Raw genomic sequence first — 25,236 nt, 5'->3', positions numbered from 1 at the left:
GCAACTGGCCACGGGATGCAATTCAGATGCGCGTGGGATAAATGCCCAACTTGGAGAAAATCATGGGCGAAGGTGGCAGCCGTCAATCGATCAGATGGGGAAGCGAGTGGGAAATGAGTCGGCGTGTGTGTGTGTGTACAAATGAAATGAAAAAGGCATGCGAATGCGGAGGAACGGGGGGGGGGTAATGGTCACGGGGAGAGACTCACTCGTGAGGTGTTCATGAGTAGTAAAGCGATGATTGGCAATGACGATGGCCGGTATCCAAGTCGGCATCTCGGGTTTCGTTGGTACCTTCACTTCATCCTCCAGTTGTCTCTTCAAGTCCTCAATTTGTTGGCTGTTGCACTGTTTTACTCTGGAGAGCTGCCCAGTCAGAGTCTCCTTTTCTTCCAGCTTACGAGATAATTCGCCTGTTGGCGGTCAACGTGTCGTGTAAAAAAATAAACACAGTCGAAAGCATTTTAAATGTGAATGTTACGTTATGTACAATGTTGGGAAGTTGAACTTTACCGTTTGATTTCTTTTCAGTATTTTGACATGAATATTTTAATGCATTCATGATGATAGAATAAATATTTACCAACTTCTGTCTGCATTCTGGCTTTTTGAGTGGTAAGTTCATTCACGGAATGGAGCTTTTCCTCGTTAATTGACTTCAAATCAGAAATCTGATCTTCCAAAGACCTGGATAACCTCTCAAAATTAATCTGCAAGGAAAAGAAAAAGAGCTTATGAAAGTACGAATAAAACACAATGGGCACTCCATAAACAGCTGAAAAAGGTAGCAAAGGTGTTACAGCCACAGTTGCCTAAACCGGTCAGGATAAAACACGATCTGCTGTTGGAATTGCCTGCCTCAGTACCGGCCAGAAACAAAATTCATCGATGCTATACACAGAGAGAATGCTTTCACGAGTTTGACCACCTTGGACTTTGTGATCTGCTCCAAGTTGCTGCTGAGGTCGTCGACTTCCATCTTGAACTCGCTCTTCTCCTTCTCCAGCTTCTGCTTCACGCGCTGCAGGTTGTCGATCTGCTCCCCGAGCTCGGCCACGGAGTCGGCCTGCTTCTTCCTTAAGGCGGCCGCCGTGGCTTCGTGCTGCAGGGTGGCCTCCTCCAGGTCTCTCCTGAGCTTCTGGAACTCGGCCTCCCTCTTCTTGTTCATCTCGATCTGAGCCGAGGTGGCTCCGCCGGCCTCCTCCAGCCTCTCGCTGATCTCTTCGAGCTCCCGAGAGAGGTCGGACCTCTGCTTCTCCACCTTGGCGCGAGCGGCACGCTCCGCCTCGATCTCCTCCTCCAGCTCCTCGATGCGGGCCTGAAATACAACGGGGGGATTCCACGGGGTGGAAGTTTACGTTGCATCGCGCGTTGTCCGACGTGCAACTGAAGCAACGTGGGGCGAAACGTGGGTGCATCACGCCGGTCAAGGGACATGCCAACATAGGGGGCAGTGGTGGCAGCTATCCCCTCCCCCTAAGTTCCCCCCCAAATTTTAGACGGGGGGGGGTGGTGGTGTGTGAGCCATGAGCTGTGCCCCTACAATTATCTCGTTGCGTGACCCCAATTGATTCTTGACGCAGGTCTCCATGGCCTGCGTCGGTGTGCGTTAGCTAAGTATTAAACACGAGTCATCTTTCTTTTCCCCCAGGCCACCCCTCGGTTGAGCTTCAGCGTTCGTAATAATAAGTGAAGTCGTCTTATCGGCGCCCTCCTTTTACCTGCAGCTCCTTGATTTTCTTTTGTAGCTGAGCTGAGAGGGCCATTTCATCTTGCATTTTTGAGTTGGTCTGTCCGATTTCCACGTCTTTCCTTAATAAACAAAATCCAAAAAATGATTACACGTTGTAATGCGCAGTATACCGTGCATATACACGCACGTTTCAAAAGCAGGATTTTCAAACTGGGCATGTCATGTGCGATTCACGCTTCTGCTAACAGGGCTCCTTCTCCCGTGTAAGCTGAAGACAAAGAACTGCACTGATCTTACAATAAGCAAAGCATCATGGGTAACAACGGCATGAGCGGTCTTGCAGATTTAACCTGCATCCACTCATTTGAAATGACAACCCAACATTATTGTGCGTATATATGCCCAATTTCCCCACGTGCAAATGCACATCCCACTTGTTGTGTACAGCCTCTTCATATGCAGTTGCGTTTAGCTGCCACGCAAGTTCACATTGCAAATGGTCGTGAATGGTAATGGGTGCTGCTGTGGGCGGCGTGCGAATGGCACACACAGACGATATCACGGCGGGGCACAGAGAGGGTTCCGAACGGTCAGCCACGCGCGGTGCTTCGCGAGATGAATTCGGTGTTCGACTTACTTTTTCATCTTCTCTTCCAGCTGCTGCTTGTCGTTTTCTAGATCTGTCACAGCCTCCTGGGACATTTTGAAGTCGCCGTCCACTTTTCGCTTCGCCCTTTCGACGTCCATGCGAGTTTTCTTTTCCTGTTCCAAAGAACCTTCAAGCTGCGCAGAAATGAATGTAGGGCGTAATGAATGATTGTACACATTAGCATTTTGCCCTGGAATGAATAAATTAATATTGCATAACACTAATATGGGACTATCGTTTTTTTATTGAAAAAGAACGGATAATACACTGTAACGTGATAACAAATGTATGTTAAGAACTTTACAAATTCACTTGTTCGCCATCATTGTCAACACGTGCCTGGAATCTTCTCCAGGTGGTCTCCAAAGCCCGGAGGCACATTTCTAGTGGTGTTGTTGCCTCAACCAGTAATGTACCTGCCATTGCTTTCTGAGTTCATTGTCAGATGAAATTCAAAGCGGTTTGAGCGAAACGTGATCGTGCGTTGATGTTGAATTCAGCCGTGAAAAGTCTGAAGTCACCGGTGAGGAGCTTTTATTGGTTAGAATTTGGTCAATACATTGGCAACGTATTAATAATAATACTGATAATCCATAATAGTGGTTATTGGTGTTAGATCGCGTAAATATAAACGTGTGGTTAAACCCGCCACCACCCGACACAGCCAATCAACAAGGTTTGTTACGGAAGCAAAACGTGCCAATTTGTTACTAGTTCAGCACACCGGTGTGTTGGGGAGTAAACCCACAACATTTACCATTCGAGTACTAATACTAATAATACCTGACAATCTTGTCAGGTGGTGGGAGGGTTCATGACAAGAATTGTCGAACCTCACAAAAATAATATTCAGGGCCTACCTTGGCTCCTCCCACCCTCAACCAGTATATATACAAGGACTGTTTTCTTGGAATTTCTCTCACTTGATACAGCTATCGTGCTGTGACGGTTCCACCTGAAGACGGAAGCTTGTGTTGCCTCCGAAACGTCGTGATTTTTATTTTATTTTTATTTTACTTTTATTAATTTTAATTGTTTACCTACGTGACTTTACCGAAAAAAAACCTAAGAATATGAATCCTTGCAGTCACGAAAGCTTCAAATCTAGAATTCTACAACACCCAGCTAATTTGCGGGATCGTCACGATCCATGGTCGTGATCAATTAATTTGGCAAGTTTATTGAATCCTCCCCCCTCCCTCCCCGCATCGCACCTCTGTCCACTGAGCAGTTTAAACGGGTTGACCACCGTTGGGTCGATCGGCCGGCCAAACGCCATCGGGGAAAAGTGGTGCGTGAGCAAACGACTCGCGGGGCTGCCCCATGGCACGGTCGACGTACCTCGTCCACTTGCTGCTCCAGCTTGGCCTTGGCCTTGGTGAGGGAGTTGACTTTGTCCTCCTCCGCCTGGAGGTCGTCCAGCGTCTGCTGGTGCGCCTCCTGCAGGGCCTTCTTCTCCTTCGTCAGCTTGGCGATGTTCTCTTCCAACGCTGCCATCTCCTCGCTCAGGGTTTTCACCTGCGCGACAATCAAACGTGTGAGTTTGTTTTTTTGTTAGTTTTTTGTTTGTTTGTTTTTTGTTTATTTAATTTTTTGTTAGTTTCTTTGTTAATTTTTGTTTTAGTTTTTTGTTGGTTTTTTGTTAATTTTTTTTTAGTTATTTTTAAATTTTTGGTTGTTTCTTTTAGGGTTTTTTGTTAGTTTTCTTGTTTATTTTTTGTTTGTTTATTTTTGTTTTTTGTAAAAAATGTGTTTGTTTTTTTGTTAGTTTTTTTTCTTTGCTGCAAGGCACCGCTCATAGGCGGAGTTTTTGACTCCTATATTTGGGGGCGGCGGTGGGGAGAGGGCAGGGGTTCACTTTGTCCTTCATATTAGGAATCGTGGGTGCATATAATTAATTTATTTTGAATCTTAATTGGAAACTACTGAAAATATATTAATAAAGGTGTCCAGCCTGGAGGGGGGGGGGGTTGCCCCCAGTGCCCCCCACCCCAATCTCTGTCCATGGGCACGCTGCACACATATTTGATGAATATCTCAATTTGCGTTTGTGTTACTTTTTGCTTGTGTACCATTGCAGAATCAGAATCACAGTCTGTATTCGTACTGAAGGAATCTGATGCGTTATGAAGCTGCATTGCAAACGAGAGCGTCGCCAAATACTTTGACACCGCATATAATGCAAACAAAAAACATAATTCTGATAATGTGCACTATCAGAGTTATGTTTTTTGTTTGCATTATGACTGCAGGTATTGTGGTCTATGTAAACATGACTCCTTGTAAAAAAAAAGGTGTCAGTTTTGTTGCCAGATAAAAGGGTAAAAAAACAATTATCATATTTTTTACTGGCAAATGAGGTTCCAATGGTTGAACCCACCTTGTTTTCAGTGGCGTGCTTCTCCCTTTCGACCTTGGCGAGGGTTAACTCGAGGTCATCGATGTCCTTCTTGAGCTCGGAACATTCGTCCTCGAACGCTCGCTTCTTGGTCGTCAGCTCGGCATTCAGTTCCTCTTCCTCGTCGGCCCTCTCCTGCGCTTCCTTGAGTTTGGCTTCCAAGTGGATTTTCGACTTGATCAGCTCATTGCATCGCTCCTCCGCATCAGACATCGTTCCTTCAACCTAGAGCACAAGGTGATGCCGTCGTTGTTGTTATGTATTAGAAGTTACGTACATATTTTTTTAAGTCATCGATCTTTCAGGAGTTACATTAAATAGAAATTAGGACTATATATTCTTGGTTCTTTCGGTAAATTCACGTAGAAGGGAAATAATAAAATAATATAAATATTAAACAATATTGTTTTACAATATTGGTTCTTTCGGTAAAGTCACGTAGAAGAGAAATAATAAATATAATAAAATAATATAAATATAAAACAATATTGTTTTATAATAAAATAATATAAATATAAAACTATATTGTTTTATATTTATATTATTTATTATTTCCTTTCTACGTGACTTTACCGAAAGAACCAAGAATATGAATCCCTGCAGTCACGAAAGCTTTAAATAATCAAAATTTAGAAATTAGGACGTTGTTTTAAATCACTCGAATACTCAAATATGGTGATTTTGAGAGCGCATTTTTTCTACGTATATTCTAATCTTATTTTAAGAAAATGTAAGGGGCCTGATACGTTGACACGCTGACAAACGGTATTGAGTATATTTCCCCATGTATTCTCAGTGCATTTGAATTTCTTCTCGCAGTCCTCTGTGGAACCGGATCGATATGTTCAGTTCACACGCAGGGCTGAGATCGATGTTGGCAGCAGCGTGGGACCATGAGGGTTGGTGACGGCATGCAGGGCAGCGGTCAGACAATTGGCGAATGAGAATGGTGCTGTGACAAATGCTGTGGCGGTTGAAGCATTAAGGTGCCCGATGATTAGAAAGGAGACGCTCGTTTTGAGGATGACGCTCGCCAAAGACGACGATGTAACCTTACGCTCTCAACTTGCATGAGCAGGTCGTGTTTCTCCTGCACAACGGAGATCATCTTCTCCTCCAGCTCCTTACGCCGGGCCTCCGACTTCTCCAGGGCCTCCTTGGTCTTGATGAACTCCTCCTTCATGTTCGCCATTTCCTTATCGGATTCGGCGGACTTGAGCAGAGGCTTGATCTTGAAGTACAGGTTCATCCACGGCCAGTTCTTCACACCCATGAAGACCCTGATGTTGTACTGGATAACAATTATTGAATCCCTGTGTACACACACACACACACGCTCGCGCGCACACGCGAAGCAAACATCCCATTTAGTGCCCTGCTCTTAGACACACGGACACACACAAAGATCCCCATATAGCCATATTGATTGCTGTGGTTAAGTACTGTTAGCAAGTACCTATTAAAGCACAGGGCACATCGCTGTCAACCCACACGGTTTACCCCGTATTCTTGTGCAGGAAAATTGAGTTTTCAGGTCCATACAGCCGTTTAAATACGGGCAAAAATGTCTATTTGTCTGCGTTTCTCCCTTTTAATGGGACTTTCTAGGATGAACGTTGAGATTTGTAAGGGCACGGGTGTGTCTGTAATAAGGTCTGAATTGCTCTGTAATAAGTTAGGGCACTGACAAGGGGTTGACAGCTGTGAGGACATGTGGGTGGTATTGCCAGCACTCTGCCCAGACTGGCTGACTTTGTCTTCCTAGTGCTGTACTGATGTTTCCACAGAGGAATAAATACTAATCTCAGGCTGAGTTTACCTAGTAGTAGTCCAGGACAGGCTGAGTGAGATACCACATGTAAAATCATGATATCCACGGCCATGATTTGAACCCATGTCACCGTATTCATCATTGTGGCCACCGCCACTCCCCACCCACTCGTAAACGCACGCACATCCCAAGCAATTGAGTTCAAACTAAACTACAGTACTTTAATATAAGTATTACAAATATAACCTTTTTGGACACAGACGCACGCACACGCACGCACACGCACGCACGCACGCACACGCACGCTCGCACACACAAAGACAAAGATCCCCGTATAGCCTTAACAGACTGTAGGGGCAAGTGCTCTTAGCGAGCACCTATGAAGGCCAGCACGGCACACGAAGGGGTGGGTGGCCAGCACCACGCCCGACCGCCTTTGTCTCCCTAGTGGTGATGTTTACACACCTCACCAGGTACTCATTTGAAGCTGAGTCGACCTAGGGGAGGCCCAGGACCGGTTCAGATAATCGTCACTGGTGTTGGCCGTGAGCGGGAATCGAACACGGGTCGCCGGGTTCATAGCGCAGCGCGCTAACCGCTACACTACCGCTCCCCACACACACACACGCACGCACACACAAAGATCCCCCGTATAGCCTTAACAGACTGTAAGGGCAAGAGCTGTTAGCGAGCACCTACAAAGGCCGGCACGGCACACAAGGGGGTGGGTGGCCAACACCACGCCCGGCCGCCTTTGTCTCCCTTGCAGCGATGTTTACACATCGCACCAGGTACTCATTTGAGGCTGAGTCGACCTAGGGGAGGCCCAGGACCGGTTCAGATAATCGTCCCTGGTTTTCGCCGTGAGCGCGAATCGAACCCGGGTCGCCAGTTTCGTAGCGCAGCGTAGCGCTAACCGCTCCACCACCGCTCCCCATACATGCACACACGCGCACACACACACGCCGTCGCTCAACCTTGTTTCCATCAGCTGCTTCATCTTCCGTCGCATGAGGTAGCCGCGCGTGACGGCCTGCGTGCGCGTGAGCAGCAGGGAGAGGCGGTCGTCCCGCATCTCCTCCAGGGTTCCCAGGAGGCCGGCTCGGAAGACGATCTGGAGCCACGGAACGAGTCGAGGGGACTTACAGGGGGCCAATTAACGCGGGCGGCGGATTCAAATTACAATCGAGTGCGCGGCTGTGCGCGGGATCTGGTGACACTTTGGGCAATGGCACTTCTTGAGAACAGAGGGACGAGGAGCCGTGCTGTATTTACAGATGGTTACGGTTCTGAGATTACTGGACGGTACACTTAAGCTGTGCTGAATCCTTTCAAGAGTGACCCAGGATTCCTCAATTTGTGTCCCAAAGACTCAAGAGTCGAACCTCTTGATCCATCTGCCTTCTCTCCATGATCCATCTCACTTCTCTCCATGATCCATCTCCCTTCTCTCTATGATCCCTCTCTCTTATCAGCTGACTCTTCCATGCTGCCCAGATGCCTTTGAAGAGGAGGAAGTATGCAGCGTGTATTGGATCTACGTACATGATTTTAAATGTATTTGAGCATTTTGGAAGTTACCTTTGTGTACCCAAACTTGTACTGGAGATTATCCAGTTGCAGAGAATCCATGAGTTTCTCGCATCCAGTCTTGTTGTCAATGAACTGCCCATCTGGCATGGCACTCGGATTAAGGATGCGATACCTGCGCATGAACGGTGGCAGAATTTAGCAACAACACAACGTTAATGAGTATGTATGTGGTCAGAGAATGTTCATCACATCGGTTGACTTGGCAGTTTTATGATCGTTAGATATCATTTGATTTGACTGGTTTTATATTTTTTTGTTTATGCGGGTGAGAAACATTCAGCCTTAATCTGTTTTTCAAGAATGGTAGTTGTATATATATATAAAAAATACAAATTTAGAGTAAAAACTGAACAATTGACTGTCATCATTAATGATGGAGGTGCAGAATTGAACATCAAAAGTAATTGCAGTAGTTTGAAGCAAAGTCAACCCTCCTCCACGTGGTCCTATGTCGCACGTTCATCTTGCGCTATCTCACCCATCAATCACCGATGCGTCGCAATATTGGTCGCGAAAGCCCGCGACTTAAAATCACGCTCCGCTCAAGACACGCGCGCCCGCGTCTGTCTGCACTCACCGCTGCTTGAAGTCCCCGTAGAGAATCCTGTTGGGGAAGCCCTTCCTGCAGATCCTGATGCCCTCCAGCACGCCGTTGCAACGCAGCTGGTGCATCACGAGGTTGTTGTCCATGACCCCTAGAGCGAGTCAGGGGCATCGATGAGCAATGGTCTTTACATTTCAGAAGTGCATCGATTGTAGGACTAATGAGATTATGAGGGGGGTCCCAATTGGCATTTGAGATGTTTTGAGGGCAACGATTAATGAGTCTGAAAACCGCAGGTGACTGGAGTCCCTAAGAGAGGGAACGCTTAGCCCACACGACCTGCTGTGACCACACCACGTGTCAGAAACATGGTCATTAGCAGACAAATTAAAATTGAGCTTAAACTGAAAAAGCACAAAAATAAGCACACTTGGAATTGCAATGCGAGGTCGAAAAATGAACACTTGGGTTAGGGAACGTTAGACAGGTTATGAGATATATCATGGGACCTCCTTTGCCAAATAATATATAAATATATTATTCTTTTATTTCCCTTCTACGTGACTTTACCGAAAGAACCAAAAATATGAATCTCTGCAGTCACGAAAGCTTTAAATCTAAATTTAAATGCATATATTATCAGAGTATGTTTTTTTGTTTGCATTCTGACCACAAGTATTGTGGTTAATGCAGACAGGATTCCTTGTAAAAGGTTTCACTTTGGCGTTTTAACATCTTAACACAGCTGTTTTGTTGCCATAAAAAATGGGAAAACCTATTCTCAAAATTATGAGATCACTCAAAACTGTTAACAAAGTGGGTATGGGCAGAACCCGTCGCTCGAATGGATGATGGCAGACGGTCAATAAAAAGTAACGGAGTGGCAGCCAAGTGTGGGAACCTCATCTGAGAGGACATCCACCGCGGGAGGGCATGGAAGCAAAGAGATCGGCCGTGCCAGGCGGATCGCTGCGTGGCAGGATCACGAGAGATGGCCACAGCTTGGGGGAGGTCTTCATGCAGCAGGGGATTGCCCAACGCCGATAACGATGATGACGATGAAGATGATCATCATCGTCATCATCGCAATCTGCTTGAATCTAAAATGAAACAATCTTTAAAATCCATAATTGAGGTTTCTTTAGGTTAGATCACGTAAATATATAAATGTGTCGTGAAACCCACCACCACCCGACACAGCCAATTGGGAAGGTTTGTCACGTAAACAGAACGTGGCCAATTCGTCACTAGTACAGCACATCGGTGTGCTGGAGAGCCAAGCCACAACATTTACAATCTGAGTACGACGTTTCACCAGTAATTACAACCAGCTTCATCAGGCGACAGCCAGATTCGTGGATAAATCCTCCTCCTGTTTCGTTCTTAATTGAATTGGCATTTGAGATGACACGTTCTGTTCACGTGACAAACCCCATTACTAATTGGCTGTGTCGGGTGGTGGCGGGTTTAACGACACATTTATATTGACGCGATCTAACCCGAAAACCTCGACTATGGATAATACTGCGTGTTAAACCCATCTTTAAAAAACGCGCATTAACCTGCGTGGCGTGTTGGAGTGAAACGTTTACGCCGATGAAAACGTCAGGGCGCGAATGCGGCGCTCTCGGTGCGAACGTTCGCGAGTGACACACGGACGCACCTGGAGTCTTTGTCTCATTAGGAATGAGGCAGCGGACGAAATGAGGATGGGTTGTCTTCAAATTTGTCATCAGCTTGTTAAGGTTTTCCTACAGGAAAGAAACGCGTTCGTTGCGAGTATAACACCCCCCCTTCCCCCCTTTTCGCGCACAGATTTTTAACTGCCACGAATTAAAAATTGTACAACAGCCACGTCAAGTGCATCAACATACTCTTTGGTTCTTTCGGTAAAGTCACGTAGGTGAAAACAAAAATAAAAATAAGAATAAAAATAGAAATAATCACAGTAATTGTGTTTCTTGCTGTGGTTGTTCCACCTGATGACGGAAGCTTGTGTTGCTTCCGAAACGTCGTGATTTAATTTAGTTATTTCCATTTTGTTATTATTATTTATACTTTCACCTACGTGACTTTACCGAAAGAACCAAAGAGTATGGATCATTGCAGTCACGAAAACTTCAAATCTAGAATGCACCAACATACCCTGTGCAAAGCAGACACAGTTTGAAACGAGGATCCCTTTTTCTTTGCCTTCTTTGCACCTGCGGCATCTGTGCACACATGACAACTGAGAGATTATGGCTGGACGTGCATTCATATTACAGTAGAACCTCGGAGATCGAACGCACCAGAACTCGAACAAATCGGTGTTCGAACGACATTTCTGAAAAAATGTCGCCCCGGAAACCGAACGAAATTCGGAGGTCGAACGGCCAATCGCGACTTGAAAGAACCTGTACGGCTGAGACGCGTATGGCCAGCGTGCATGACGCTTGCCCAGACAAAGGTTTTACCACCTCCCCCTCCTCAACACCTTCCACTCAAGCCATCAACTCTCCTTACTACAGGTAAAGTGAAATTCAATGTTCATTTATTTCATTTATTCCACATATTTATTCATTTATTCCATTTATTTATTGTGTTTCTTGTTTTTTGTATTATTTTAAGCATGTAATTACTGTAAACTTCATGTAAAAATGCTCTATAATGAGAGATTTCTTGTGTCTGGAACCAATTAATGTCATTCACATTCATTCTTATGGGGAAAATTAATTCGGTGTTCGAACAAATCGGTGTTCGAATGGCCTTCTGGAACGAATTAAGTTCGATCTCCAGGGTACCACTGTAAATCAGTGACTGTCGGGTGGAGCGCTGGCTCCGTGCTGACTGCGCTGTGCTCTGAGCCACACGGCCTGAGTTTGAGTGCCACGCGTGGCTAATTATCCAGTCGCCTTTACCCAGCAATGGCTTGACACATGCCTATAATACTGGTCGGAACCTCCTGGTTACACCAGCCCACAGGGGATTATTGTGTCCGTCGTGCAGGGAGGGGCTGAGTGGGGAGCGAGGGGCTGGGTGGGGAGGGGAGGGTGGGGAGGGGCCTGGTGGGGAGGGTGGGGGAGGGTGGGGTTGGGTGAGGAGGGTGGGGAGGGGCTGGGTGGGGTTGGGTGGGAGGTGGGAGGGGTGGGGCTGGGTGGGGAGGGGAGGGTGGGGAGGGGCCTGGTGGGGAAGGTGGGGGAGGGTGGGGCTGGGTGAGGAGGGTGGGGAGGGGCTGGGTGGAGAGGGGAGGGTGGGGAGGGGCTGGGTGGGGAGGGTGGGGTTAGGTGGGGGGTGGGAGGGGTGGGGCTGGGTGGGGAGGGGCTGGTCACCCCGTGGTGCCCTTATAAAACTCAACATTTAACCTACTCACGCCGGCTGTTGCCCGCCCTAACAGTCGAGCATATTTGCGGAATACACCACGCCGCCGTTGACCCTGGCCATTGACCGAGCAACCCAACGTTCCTACCAGCTCTCTCCACAGGAATGTGTTATAATAAGCGATTATTATCTGAACAGGTTTTGCTTGAAAATGTTAATTAATTTATTTGTTCTCACTTGGATGGCCAAAGGGCTGTGCATTATTTAACTTATGATTATTTTAAAATAAATATATATCGAATGCTTTATCTTACATAACATGATAAATGTATATAAAGACAAAGATCCCCCCTATAGCCTGAACAGAATGTTGGGGCAAGTGCTGTTAGCGAGTAGCACCTATGAAAGCCGGCACGGCACACGAGGGGGTAGGTGGCCAGCACCACGCTCAGCCGCCTTTGTCTCCCTAGTGGCGATATTTACTAAAGACCGCACCAGGTACTCATTTGAGGCTGAGTCGACCTAGGGCAGGCCCAGAACCGGTTACAGATATTCGTCACCGATGTTGGCCGTGAGCGGGAATCTAACTCAGGTCGCCGAGTTCGTAGAGCAGTGCGATCACCGTTACACTACCGCTCCCCACAATAGATCTATATACACACACACGGCATGTAATATAAATAGAAATCATGAATATTAGCTGTAGTATTAGAATCGTTGCTGCCTACCGGCATCGGCGCTTGCAAAGTTGGCGAAGAGAACGCCGAGCACTTTGAGGCTGGCCTTCTGGTAGATCTGCACCACAGAGTCGTTCAGTGGATCCTTGTTCTTCTCCAGCCAGCCAGAGATGTTGTAGTCCACGTTGCCGGCGTAGTGGCCGAGGGTGAAGTGAGCCTCGTGCTTTCCCTTCGACGGCTTGGGCTTCTGGAAGAAGCTCGATTTGCCGAGGTGCTGGTCGTACAGCTTCTCCTTGAAGGTGCTGTCGTTCGACTTGGGGAACATGCACTGCTCCTCGAGGATGGACATGATGCCCATGGGCTGGAACAATACGACGAGCGTTTCAAGTTCACGTCACACGTTCCTTCGTGTCACGCAGTGGGCATGGAAATTCACAGGCTCAACCGTGGAGACCATGGGTCTGCAATGGCTAGTGCAATGCAGCAATGCCGATGGAAGGGCCTCCACTAGTCGGAGCTCTAGTGGGCTCCTCTAGATGAGATTTTGACCAATTCCTCCACACCTCCTGAAACTGTGAACACGCGGGTATGGGCAGGACGCGTCACTCGAAGGGATGATGGCAGAGGGTCAATTAAAAAAGTAGCTGAGTGGCAGCCAAGTGTGGGAACCTCATCTGAGAGGACATCCACCGCGGGAGGGCATGGAAGCGAAGAAATCGGCTGTGCCAGGCGGATCGCTGCGTGGCAGGATCACGAGAGATGGCAACAGCTTGGGGGAGGTCTTCATGCAACAGAGGCTGATAACGACGATGATGATGATCATAATCATCACCGTCTTCTTAAATAAAAAAGTCAACAATCTTTAAAATCCATAATAGAGGTTTTCGTGTTTGATTGCGTAAATATAAATGTGTCATTAAACCCGTCACCACCCAACACAGCCAATTAGTGAGGTTTGTCACGTTAACTAAAAATGCCTGATAAGGATGATAACGACGATGACAATGGTCATCGTCGTTTGACCTGCTGATGGACGAGCTGCGGCATACACTCCAGAATGGGCACAATGCCCAGGACCGCAGTAGAGACTGCTGGGGAAAATCGCTCGCGCTCCGAGTTGCGGTGACCGGCGTTGTGTGCGAACGGAACCTTCTCGATGAGGTCAATGCAGGCCTGCAAGTCCATGCCGAAGTCGATGAACTCCCAGTCGATGCCCTCCTTCTTGTACTCTTCCTGCTCTTGCACGAACATGTGGTGGTTGAAGAACTGCTGCAGCCTTTCGTTTGTGAAATTGATGCAAAGTTGCTCGAAGGTGTTATACTGAAAATGCATTAACAAAAACGATTGAGAAAGTACTTATGCAAAGCGCATGAATTGTTGAAAAAAATCGGTAATTATCGAGTATCTCTTGCAAAAGAAACATAATTTTAAATACTCACGCCTGTTTACCATAGCTGATACATAAGAATCAAAGCCAGTTAACATCTTGCCACGGTGGCAAGATGTTAACTACCTCGCCTTGTATACAGGAGGTCGTGGGTTGGATCCCTAACCTGACGCCTGTTCTATATTTGGAGTTTGCATGTTTTCACCGTGGTCACGTGGATTTTTCTCTGGATCCTCCAGTTTTTACTTTCCATATTTAGAATAAACGTGCGTTTAGAGCATGCCCACGTTATAAGCCACTTTGTTGAGCCATCATTTGGGGCCGGGTCGCTTCTGAAAATGATCTATATAGCTCAATGGGCCTTAACTGGTTAAAAAAAATACAAATATATAAATAAACAGAATTTCACATATATACAGCAATATGTTTCATCTCAGAATCTCTGTTGATCCTGGAAAAATTATCTGAGCAATGAAGCTCTTTTTTCACATGTGTTAAACGGGAGAGCTTCCTGGAAAAAAAGTGTATTGGAATTCAGTGTGGATTTAACAAATAAGTGTTAGCTACTATTATTATGATGGTAATGACCGAAAGACAACAATGACACTGGTACTTACATCAAATATTTCAAAGCCAGCAATGTCCAGCACGCCAATGAAATGTTGCCTCGCCTTCTTTGTGTCCAGCGATTGGTTAATGCGAATGACCATCCACAGGAAGAGTTTCTCGAAAACAGTCTTTGCCAGAGCACCAATGTTGTTGTACACCTGCGAGAGAGATTTAAGTCGGCATAATAAAAAAAACGGTTCAAACGCCACTTAAAACATCAACCAAAACGTGTCTGTTGTGAGTGCCTGCAACGTTGCTTTAATCTCCCACCTGTTTGACTGTCTGGCCTTTGGTAACAACCTCGTTTCCAACTTTGACCCTTGGGTAGCAGAGGGCTTTGAGGAGATCAGCAGAATTGATGCCCATCAAATAGCAAGCCTTGTCCGCATCTGTCGGTCAAATAAAACGGACGTACACGTCGCCAACTTCCTTTTGTGGAGGGGGAGGGTGGTTTGTATTTTTCTCAAAAACTGTAATTAAAATTATTATGGCCAGAATAAGCATGAAGCGTGGAGAGACACTTGCTTGGAATCGCACTGAGAGCCAGTTAGGAGAGAACCACATGAATAAGAGAACATACGAGGGTTAATAACATCATCCAAACTGATAATTGTTTTTTTACCCTTTTATCTGGCAACAAAACTGACACCTTTTTTACAAGGAGTCATGTTTGCATTGACCACAATACCTGCGGTCGGAATGCAAACAAAAAACACAACTCTGATAATGTATGCACTGTCCTTAAAATTGATTGGTCCACACCCGAGACAGCTTTTCTTAGAGCCTAGTCTCACATGGTGTTGGACCAGATGAAGCCAAAAGGCGCACAACTCAAAGACAATGCACCATCAGAGTATGAGAGCTCGGGTTAAGCAAAAAAAAAGTGTCAGTTTTGTTGCCAGATAAAAGGGTAGAAAAACAATTATCATATTTTGCTACTGGCAAAGGAGGTTCCAATGGTATCATCCAAACTGTTCAGAAAAAGTAAGTGGGCTTGAGAAAGACACATCGCTACAAGGGAAGATGGACAGGAATAACAACGGAGTGGCAGCCAAGCAGTAGAACGCATCCGAGAAGGCCTTCAGTGAACAGATGGAGCAATGGCATCAGCTCGCGCGTGGGTTGTTGCGTGGATTGTTGCTTTGTAGATTCATGGGGGGATGGTGATGGCTTGACGGCGGCTTCATCCAGCAGTGGATTGGCTATGGCCGATGACGATGAGGTTAAAATCCCCAGTGATGGCCCTAACGGGTTTATATTCTACTGGGGAAAACCACGGCTCTCTCAAATGTCGATCTGGTTTTAAGCTCAGGTTTTAATGAGGCGATGCCTCCAGTTCATGTTGACGGTGGTAACGTTTAACCCCGCGCAGATGCGATGAATGCCACCGAGATGTGTGTGTCTTATACAGTGTGTCTATGCACTTCTAAATCTAGATTGAAGACTCAGAAAAATTGTCAAAAATTTAAAATGTAAAACTGTTTAAGCAACCAAATGGTAGACACTTCGTGTTGTATTTGGGGTAAGAAAGGTGCTGTAGTATGACTATTATTTTTATTTATTAAACTCATTTGTTTTGTGTTCAGTTTGTTGTCCCCCCCCCCCCCGCCCCTCCGATTAGCACAGTTGGCCACGTACGGTGCGAAAGAAGTTCAGCGTACACACGCAAACGCACGCACGCACGTACCCTCCACACCGTCGGGTTCCGCCTGCTCCTCCCGCTGTTTCTGCTTGAACTTCATGTTGCCGTAGTGCATGATGGAGCCGGTAAGCTTGTAGATGCTCAATTTCTCATCGTTGGTGAAGCCCAGGATGTCGATGGCGCTCTGTACGTAGACAATGGCACGCAGGTCGGTCGACGCGGGGTAGCGAACCCGACCGTAACGACGGCGGCGCTTTGATGGGCCAAAGCGACGGGGTCTCCTGCGTTAGCACGCTGCAGATGTCCCCCGCCAGCTCGGAGATTTACGGATGGACGGATGTGTGAAGGAGTAGGAAGGTGCGAGATCACCTTTGGAAGGTAACGGTTGTACGATACGCATATGGGTTGCAGGACACAAAATTTGAGCGCAAACTGCTTTGAACGTGAAAGAATAATGGATTTTTACCTATTCAACATCTTAACACCTGTTTTCATTGCCAGAAAGGTAAAACCTATTCTTATTGTTTCATGCTTTGATACTGGCAAAAAGGTCACATTTTGTAGCTGCTTTAAACGTACTTTGCCGTGTGTGGAAAGTTATTTACCGTACTTTGGAATTAAGTGAATGTACGCGAGATGAAGGGCGCATGACTGTATGCGAGCAAGTCGGAACAAGTCAGATGTCTGAATGTCCATGGGGAATAGCTGTCAACCCATTCGGTTTAACCCACATTCTCGTACAGGGAAATTGAGTGTGCAGGTCCATGCGGCTACAGCCGTTTCAAAAACCCAAGAGTACGCTTCAATACGGGCAAAAATGTTGTCTATTTGTTTGCGTTTCTCCCTTGTGATGGGACTTTGTAGGATGAACGTTGAGAGTGCACGGGGTGACCATTGAGTGAATTGGTCTGGAGTAATAAGGTAGGCACTTCTTGATTATATCGGTAAAGTCACGTAGAAGGGAAGTAATAAAATAATAAAAATAAAACATAATAAAATAATTCTCCATTATTTTATTATGTTTTCGTGACTGCAGGGATTCATCTTCTTGGTTCTTTCGGTAAAGTCACGTAGAAGGGAAGTAATAAAATAATAAAAATAAAACATAATAAAATAATTGAGAATTATTTTATTACGTTTTATTTATACTTTACCGAAAGAACCAAGACAATGAATCCCTGCAGTCACGAAAGCTTTAAATCGAAATTTAAGGTAGGCACTTATAAGGGGTTGACAGGTGTGATGGGAAGGAACCGGTATTTCCACCGCACACAAACACTGCACTGGATGCGGATCTTCAATTGGTCAAGGTCGATACGTGCCAGCCTGCACGTGAAGTAACAAAGACACGTTTGCTGATTCTTGTTTCTACTCACATCAGTTGCCATGAGCTCTTCTTTGTCATCAATAGATGCCACGGTGATTTCGCCCTGACTAATGAATACATAGTCATAGGGGTTTGTAGTGATTAACAGCATGTCTGTAAAACAAACAAACACACGAAAGGCATTCAAATACAGATACACTAAGAATAATAACACGACGCAATTTGGAGCTTCCGAAGCATCTAAATACTACACTTGCATTCAAAGTCACTTGATGATTGCGCAAATAAATGTTATTAATTTAATTGATAGTAGAAGTGGACAGAAGGGAGGTGGAAAGTTTATCTGGACACGGGCGGGGGTGCATTCAGTGGGGAGAGGAAGACAAACACAACAATTGGACATTCAACAACAACAACAAGACTGAGCCAGTTTCCAGATGGAGAGAAATGTCGGCTAACAGGGGAGAGCCATGAGAACCTAAACACCTTCATCTGTCAAATGACCGTGAGACGTAACATCGGCCCCGCGACATTTCGACTGGCCCATTAAAATAAAATAAAAACCCACCGATGAGCTCCGGCTTCTGCTGAGAGATGATTTGAAAGAAGATGTGGTAGTTCCTTTCGGTGGGAAGCTGGAAGGTGACGCGGGATTTCTCCAGCAGATCTGCGAGGACGCATTGCTCGTTGGCAGATTAAATCGTTAAACGGCAACGACATCGCCGCTCGCACAAAAAAAACGCCACGCGGCGGTGTTTGTGACTTTGCCAAATCAACGTCGTGACAAAATCAAAGGCTTGCGCTCACAAGTTTCTATGTCGCAAGAAGCCAGCTTTCCGGAGGCTCCAAAGTGGATTCGGATGAATTTTCCCTGAATAAAAAACAACCGTGATTAATGATAATAATGAACAAATATACAATGGGAGATTCGTCACGTGCAGTCAATTCAGCAGCACGAAACAGCAACTGGCGTGGGGCGTTAGGGGGGAGGGGGGGTGTAACAGAGTAGCTGCGCTCTGCGCAATCCTTAATCCCTAAAACCTGAGTTCTATTCCCGGCTACGGTCAACATCAGTGGCAGGGGACGTCTTGATCCCCACGCTCACCCACCCTCTCCCCGCCCCCCTTGCCCAACAACCCTCTCACCAACCGGAACCCGACCAGCGTGGTGAAGTATGAACCCGCACCTTGTCGGTTGTGGGGGGAGACCTTCATCCGGCAGCAGCGGATTGACTGACAGAGGGCTCGATATTACAGCAGAAATCATTATGCAGCAACCACCCGGGAAATATTACAATTTCGTGTGCATCGTTGCTCACTCACTCAGTCGCGCTTCTGCGGCCGTCTGGAACGCTCTCCTTCCGATATTAGGAAGCCACTGGAGCGATGCACTTTTCAATCATCGAGATTGAAAATCGTTTCTCCGATTAGCACGGTTGGCTACGTACGCTGCGAAAGAAGTTCAACAAACCTACCCACAAGCATACTCACAAAACGCGAGGAGTTGTCGTTCCTGACGGTCTTGGCATTGCCAAACGCTTCCATGAGAGGGTTGGCCTGGACAATTTGATCCTCTAGGGTGCCCTGCAGCATTGAAAACAAACACCGCTCAATCCTCTGCGACGTGCCGACAAATACCACTGCGCCGGACGTATCGAGACACTCGGCGCGCGTAACGGTGACTGCGGGTCTGACGTGCCTTCATCTGGGACTGCGAGGCCTCCTTCTTGGTGGACTCGCCCAGCGCCGCGATTGTCGCGAAGTACTGGATGACTCTCTTCGTGTTGACGGTCTTCCCCGCACCGGATTCTCCGCTGAGGAAGTCAGAGGCACGGTGGTAATGTCGAATAATTGTCAAGGCGTCACGATGGGCAATGTGCCGTCTAAAACCGTATAAGCACATTTAATAAAAAAGAAATATCGCATTGGTAGTGATTCAACATTCACAGTACATAGTTCTAGATTTGAAACTTTCGTGACTGCAAGGATTCATATTCTTAGGTTGTTTCGGTAAAGTCACGTAGGTAAAAAATTAAAATTAATAAAAGTAAAATAAACTTAAAATCACGACGTTTCGGAGGCAACACAAGCTTCCGTCTTCAGGTGGAACCGTCACAGCACGATAGCTGTATCTAAACCTAAGAATATTCACAGTACACGTTCTAAATTTTACTTTTGTGACACAACACAAAGCTTCTTTCAGTGGAGGCCCTTTCTGTCAGCAGTGGCGTGAGCAAGCCGATGCAGCCCTGCGCCTTTGCCAAACCTTTGACCGATCAAAACACAGAGGAGACCACGACGTTCTGACATTTTCAAAATTTCTAATCTTAATTTTTTACCTACGTGACTTTACCGAAAAAACCTAAGAATATGAATACACAACAATACCGTCACCAGTGGCGTCCGCGTGGTTGGCATGGGCCCTGGTGCCAAGGAATCAATTCAGGGTCCACTCCATCGAATGTCCCCCTCTCCTTGAGGCCCAGTGCCTGGGGTCCCCTACTCTGGGCTGTGTGCGTCTCGGTGTGGTTGCCATTCCCGCACCCCCCCCCCCCAGCTGCACCAATGCCTCTTTAAACCGAACTCACTTTCTCACTCTCACACTTTGATTCAATACGTTGCGAGAAGCATTTTTTTTACTTCTTCTTCTCACGGATTATACGATTGTTGCACACCACACAAGCGCGCGCGACTTTACTCACGTGATCAGAACCGACTGGTTTTCTCTGTCTGTCGACGGGGATATGAAAAAAAGCGTCGGTTAAAGTGTGACAAGAAGAGCAAATGCACAATATGCGGCGTTATGGGACAGACACTGGATGTGCCGAAACAAATGATTGTAATGTGCAGCTAAAGTCCATGCAGGTCTTCACGTGTTTGTAAAAAAATATGTATATAAACCTTCAAATATTTTCTACTCATTCAATTGTCACACATTCACTCCAGCAATGATATATTTCTGCATGAATTTCAATAATCCAGTACCAGCACGTGACTGACAACAAAGAATGCTCTGCAATGTTATGGCAACTGTTGAAATAAAATAAAGCATGTAAATAAGGAGACGATATGCCTCCTCCCATCGCCCGAATAGTCGACTTGATTATTTTGTTGCTGTTTCCACAACATGCTAATGGTCATTTGTGTTATGTATGAAATGGTTGAACGTTGAACTGGGACCTATATCTAACACAGAGAGTCATTGCCTATCTATAAACATCTGTCAGTTCAACAGCATGGATTCAACCAAGCCTACTGATGAGACACTGAATTCTGAAACCGATCGAGAGTTTGCTTGTGTTGAACCCAATGGTACTTAGATGATACACTCCCAGAAGGCCGTGTGGCTGATGTAACGTGTCAACAATAATATACATTTTTTATTTATTTAAAGCTTTCGTGACTGCAGGGATTCATATTCTTAGTTATTTCGGTAAAGTCACGTAGAAGGGAAATACATTTTCAAATTTTCTTGCTGTGGATTTCACACCTGATGATGATTGCTTGTGTTGCAGTCGAAACGTCGTGATAATTGTATTTTTTATATTTTTATAATTTTATTATTTCTCTTCTACGTGACTTTACCGTAAGAACCAATAATATTAATGTTCATGTCGTTTATGTGAAGGGACAGATGCGGCAAGCAGGCGAGTAGTCTGCTTGCTTTGTTGTTGTTATTCTCCCAAAGTGCTTTGGCTGTGCAAAAAATGAAAATCGTGTACAACCCACCTGTCAGCATGGACTGATAGGCGTTGTCAGAGATGGAATAAATATGAGGGGGTGCCTCTTGACGCTTCTTCCCTCTGTATCCAGCCACGACCTCCTTGTTGTACACGGGCAGCCATTTGTATGGGTTCACAGTGACGCAGAAGAGCCCGGAGTAGGTCTGGAGATTGCAACGTTTCGTGGTCAGAGAGTGACAATTCAGAGTCTGTCAATGCCACGCTGAGTGCGGACAGCGATCACAAAACCTCGCACATTCCAAACGACTCTGGAGGCTAATTGTAGTGAGGAATGTTTTCCAATTAAAACGCTTCAGACGAGACCACGACGTTCTGACACGTGTCGCGTTGACATCTTAATAATGTATCCACGGTACTGAGCCACGGTTAATATACTTAGCTGGAATTATGTAACTTTGTTCAGGTTAAAGAATCTCATTCGTGCATTAATCCATTCCAATTGTTTAGATATCTTTTTTTTCCTTTGCCACTTTCATAATTTTCATTCATTTACCAATGGCTGAAGTTAAAACTTTTACAAACGCTGACGTTACAACCGTGCCAACAATATGCACGCGTTAGTCGTAGAACGTACGTAGATCATCCAGGCAGCGTATCTCTCCTTGAGGTTGTAGAGGACAGCCGCTTCGTTCAGAAACGTCAGCATCGCCATGTCCTCGATTTTATCAAACTTGGGAGGGTTCATTTGGTGTACATCCTCTGCCTTCACTGTGACGGTCTTTGGGCAAAGTTTGACAGGCCATGCGATAACAACACAATGAGAACAATAGAACAATCGAAACATCTGCAATGTAGCAACACAAAACGTTATGCACACGTTGAACATTAATAAGCAATTATGAGCATTCTTTTTGTTCATGAAATATAGCACACAAAGAAAAAAACGTTATCATATTCATATAGACGATTGCAAATAACATTTCTACAAGGGCTAGAACGATTACATTTGGCACAATAATAGTCAGATCTTTATTCACAAATTGATTGTTATTTGGGTCTCCCTTACGTGACAGCCCAGCGGTTGACTGGTGTCACTCATCGGGACGCATCAGCCAAAATCTATCCATAGCTTCACGTCTCATGCTAAATACTTTAACGTATATGATCCCCATCATCAGTAAACAGAGTAAATTGCCTCCCACGGAGTACCTGTAGAATGTGAAAGCTGGTGGAAAAGCAGACACACCCCACTACCAATGATGATCAAAACAGATAGATTTTCTTTTTACCTGTCAACTACAGTAACTTTAACAATCAATATTAAACATTTCTCTCCTATGTTTTTTCACGTTGTACCACGTGTTGTTCTGCACGATGTCCAACGTTTCACTCAGCGTGCTGGGAGCTTCTTCAGGAACGTAATTTTCCCAGCACGCAGAGTGTAACATCGAACATTCATCAAATGTCTAATTGATTATAAAAATACAGAAACATATATATTTTTTTTGCTTTAATAGTGCAGGCTGGAAACTACGTTTCAAACTATGCATAACAATCTATAAACTAGGCATAGAAAAAACGTCGTACTCAGATTGTAAATATTGTGGCTTGGCTCTCCAACACACCGGTTAGTGCTGTACTAGTAACGAATTGGCACGTTCTGTTTACGTGACAACCATTACTAGTTGGCTTTGTCGGGTGGTGGCGGGTTTTAACGTCACATTTACATATTTACGCTATCTAACCCCAAAAAATCCTGTATTACGGATAAAAAATACACATAAAAAGCACACATCCATTATGCATATGCAACAAACAATCAGCATTTCCTGAAGAAGGACATTGTGGTTCGCTTGTCTGAGATTGCCATCAATTTCCTCACATGCATTTTGATGATCTCAAACAAGTGTATGTACCACAATGCATTTCTTCAGGAAACGTTGACGCTCTTTGGCATGCACACGATGGCTGTGTGATTTTTACACACATTTTTTTGCGTGTGTGTCTTGTTTGCAACAGCACGAAAGCACACACCGAAGAAACTACAACGGCTCGATCACGAGAAAACCCTGTTACACATATATCATCAGGTGTGTCCAACAGAAACCCATCCCTGTCAATCCCTTATCAGTGCCCTACTTATCACTGACCAATTCAGACCTTATTGGTCACCCCGTGCCCTTATAAATCTCGACGTTCATCCTACAAAGTCCCATCACAAGGGAGAAACACAAACAAATACACACAAAACATGTTACTCAACTTTTTCTGCACGCATTTGAATGGCTGCTCGCCGAAAAGACCTGAAAACTCAATTGCACTGTACAAGAATACGTGGTAAACCGTATGGGTTGACATGTATGGTATAGTAGTATAAGTGTACAGTGGTGTAGTGTGCAGTGCAGTGTATAGTGCAGTGTGTAGTAATGTCGTGTATAGTGTAGTGTATAGTAGTGTATAACAAACCTGTCAATCCCTTATCAGTGCCTACTTTATCACAGACCAATTCAGACCTTATTGGTCACCCCGTGCCCCTTATACATCTCAACGTTCATCCTACAAAGTCCCATCACAAGGGAGAAACACAAACAAATAGACACAAAAAAGGTGTTTTTGCCCGTCTTGAAACGGCTGTACGCCGTATGGACCTGCAAACTAAATTTCCCCGTGCAAGAAACCGGGGTGAACAGTGATGGGTTGACACGGTGCGGAGAAGTGGACACACACATGGTATGTACCCGGCCATCTTCAGTTTCAACGGTGACCTTGCCACCGTCACTGCTCTTGATCGTGGCCTTAACGTACATGTCCTTGACGTCGACCACGTAAACTTCCTTCTTTGTGTCAAAGGGACGGTGCTGAGCTTCCAATCTCTCCTTCTCAGACTTCCTCAGAAATGGAGCGGCTTCCCCAAAGTCACGCAGGTCGCCCATGTTTGGCGGACGATCTCTCACAGAGTGCAAGCAACTGTGTCTGAACGTTTTTACGGCAAAAAAGACAACAACAACAATTATAATGTTGTTTCAGACTCAAACGCATTTTGGTGTAGCTTCAAAAATAATTTCTCTCTAAAGACATATATATAGAGAACGCATTTTTATCATCATCAAAAACAAACACTTTCTCGATGCATACAATATGAAAATATTGTCATTGCATGCAGTTAACTTAAAATATCAAATATTGACTTTTACAAAGATGGTTATGCGTATGACTACAATATATACAGAGATTCGAAAACATTTTTTTAGGAAAGAAAATGAATGAAGCCAGATACGTACACTGCACTGGCTGAAGCTCACCACGGCGTTTACTCACAAATGTATCGGTGTACTTTTATAATGGTCATTTTTGCTTGCACGTCAAATAGCTAAACTAATTAACGAAGGCGTTAATTCATCGGTAATTCACTTGGAAAATTGGTCCGTCACTTTCCAATCATACAATTCAATTTCCAAAGATAGATTGATCTTGAGCAGCAAAACACGATCGCACGTAGGAAGAACGCTCCAATTGACCTCCTATTGCATAATTTGACGTGCTCTTAATTGGGTGCTTATATGCTTACATGAAAAATGAGAAAATGTGAATCGTGCTGCCTTCACGTGACCAAGGATTATAGCAAGACAGCCGCGTGGTGGCTTATGGGCCCGGAGGGGAAACACGTGTGCTGATGGACGTTGGGAGCTCGTAAGCACAGATGATGAAAGCATCGGCTACAATTCTCGGGGGTGAAATTTAGAAAGCGCTGCGGAGAGGCGCTGTGTGTAGCCTTCTTGGTTCCGCCAAAGTGTTTGCCCACTGGAGAGGCCATCGACATGCCGACAACACGCAAACACAACCAGAGGACATCACACACGGGAGAAGCCATCGACACGCCGTTCTCCATACACACCAGCTGTGAATGTGTCAGAGTAAATTATCTATGCACGCGTGACTACTAACTCACGCGTGCTATAATGTC

General features: G+C 45.5%; 1 protein-coding gene across 1 annotated transcript in view; it reads right to left on the bottom strand.

Annotated features, from left to right (window-relative positions):
- Window positions 1-24,205, bottom strand: part of LOC144955589 (myosin-4-like) — a 39,855-nt gene extending 15,650 nt beyond the window's left edge. Inside the window, exons 1-28 of the mRNA XM_078885925.1 lie at window positions 24,011-24,205; window positions 21,907-22,050; window positions 21,319-21,475; window positions 20,292-20,319; window positions 19,289-19,403; window positions 19,081-19,173; window positions 18,398-18,461; window positions 18,159-18,257; window positions 17,640-17,743; window positions 16,309-16,447; window positions 14,892-15,010; window positions 14,630-14,779; window positions 13,775-13,945; window positions 12,677-12,986; window positions 11,590-11,592; window positions 10,794-10,861; window positions 10,312-10,399; window positions 8,682-8,799; window positions 8,093-8,216; window positions 7,489-7,625; window positions 5,798-6,053; window positions 4,723-4,965; window positions 3,684-3,860; window positions 2,331-2,476; window positions 1,722-1,812; window positions 929-1,318; window positions 584-710; window positions 295-413 (exon numbers count right to left, since the gene is read on the bottom strand). Coding sequence (XP_078742051.1) covers window positions 295-413; window positions 584-710; window positions 929-1,318; window positions 1,722-1,812; window positions 2,331-2,476; window positions 3,684-3,860; window positions 4,723-4,965; window positions 5,798-6,053; window positions 7,489-7,625; window positions 8,093-8,216; window positions 8,682-8,799; window positions 10,312-10,399; window positions 10,794-10,861; window positions 11,590-11,592; window positions 12,677-12,986; window positions 13,775-13,945; window positions 14,630-14,779; window positions 14,892-15,010; window positions 16,309-16,447; window positions 17,640-17,743; window positions 18,159-18,257; window positions 18,398-18,461; window positions 19,081-19,173; window positions 19,289-19,403; window positions 20,292-20,319; window positions 21,319-21,475; window positions 21,907-22,050; window positions 24,011-24,205 — 3,975 coding nt within the window. The remainder of the gene's footprint in view (window positions 1-294; window positions 414-583; window positions 711-928; window positions 1,319-1,721; window positions 1,813-2,330; window positions 2,477-3,683; window positions 3,861-4,722; window positions 4,966-5,797; window positions 6,054-7,488; window positions 7,626-8,092; window positions 8,217-8,681; window positions 8,800-10,311; window positions 10,400-10,793; window positions 10,862-11,589; window positions 11,593-12,676; window positions 12,987-13,774; window positions 13,946-14,629; window positions 14,780-14,891; window positions 15,011-16,308; window positions 16,448-17,639; window positions 17,744-18,158; window positions 18,258-18,397; window positions 18,462-19,080; window positions 19,174-19,288; window positions 19,404-20,291; window positions 20,320-21,318; window positions 21,476-21,906; window positions 22,051-24,010) is intronic.
- Between the last annotated feature and the right edge of the window lie 1,031 nt (window positions 24,206-25,236).

The sequence above is a fragment of the Lampetra fluviatilis genome, chromosome 1 (genome assembly GCF_964198595.1).
Source record: "Lampetra fluviatilis chromosome 1, kcLamFluv1.1, whole genome shotgun sequence".
Classification (NCBI taxonomy): domain Eukaryota; kingdom Metazoa; phylum Chordata; class Hyperoartia; order Petromyzontiformes; family Petromyzontidae; genus Lampetra; species Lampetra fluviatilis.
The sequence above is the reverse complement of the archived record's forward strand: the minus strand, read 5'-3'. Positions and strand labels throughout refer to the sequence as shown.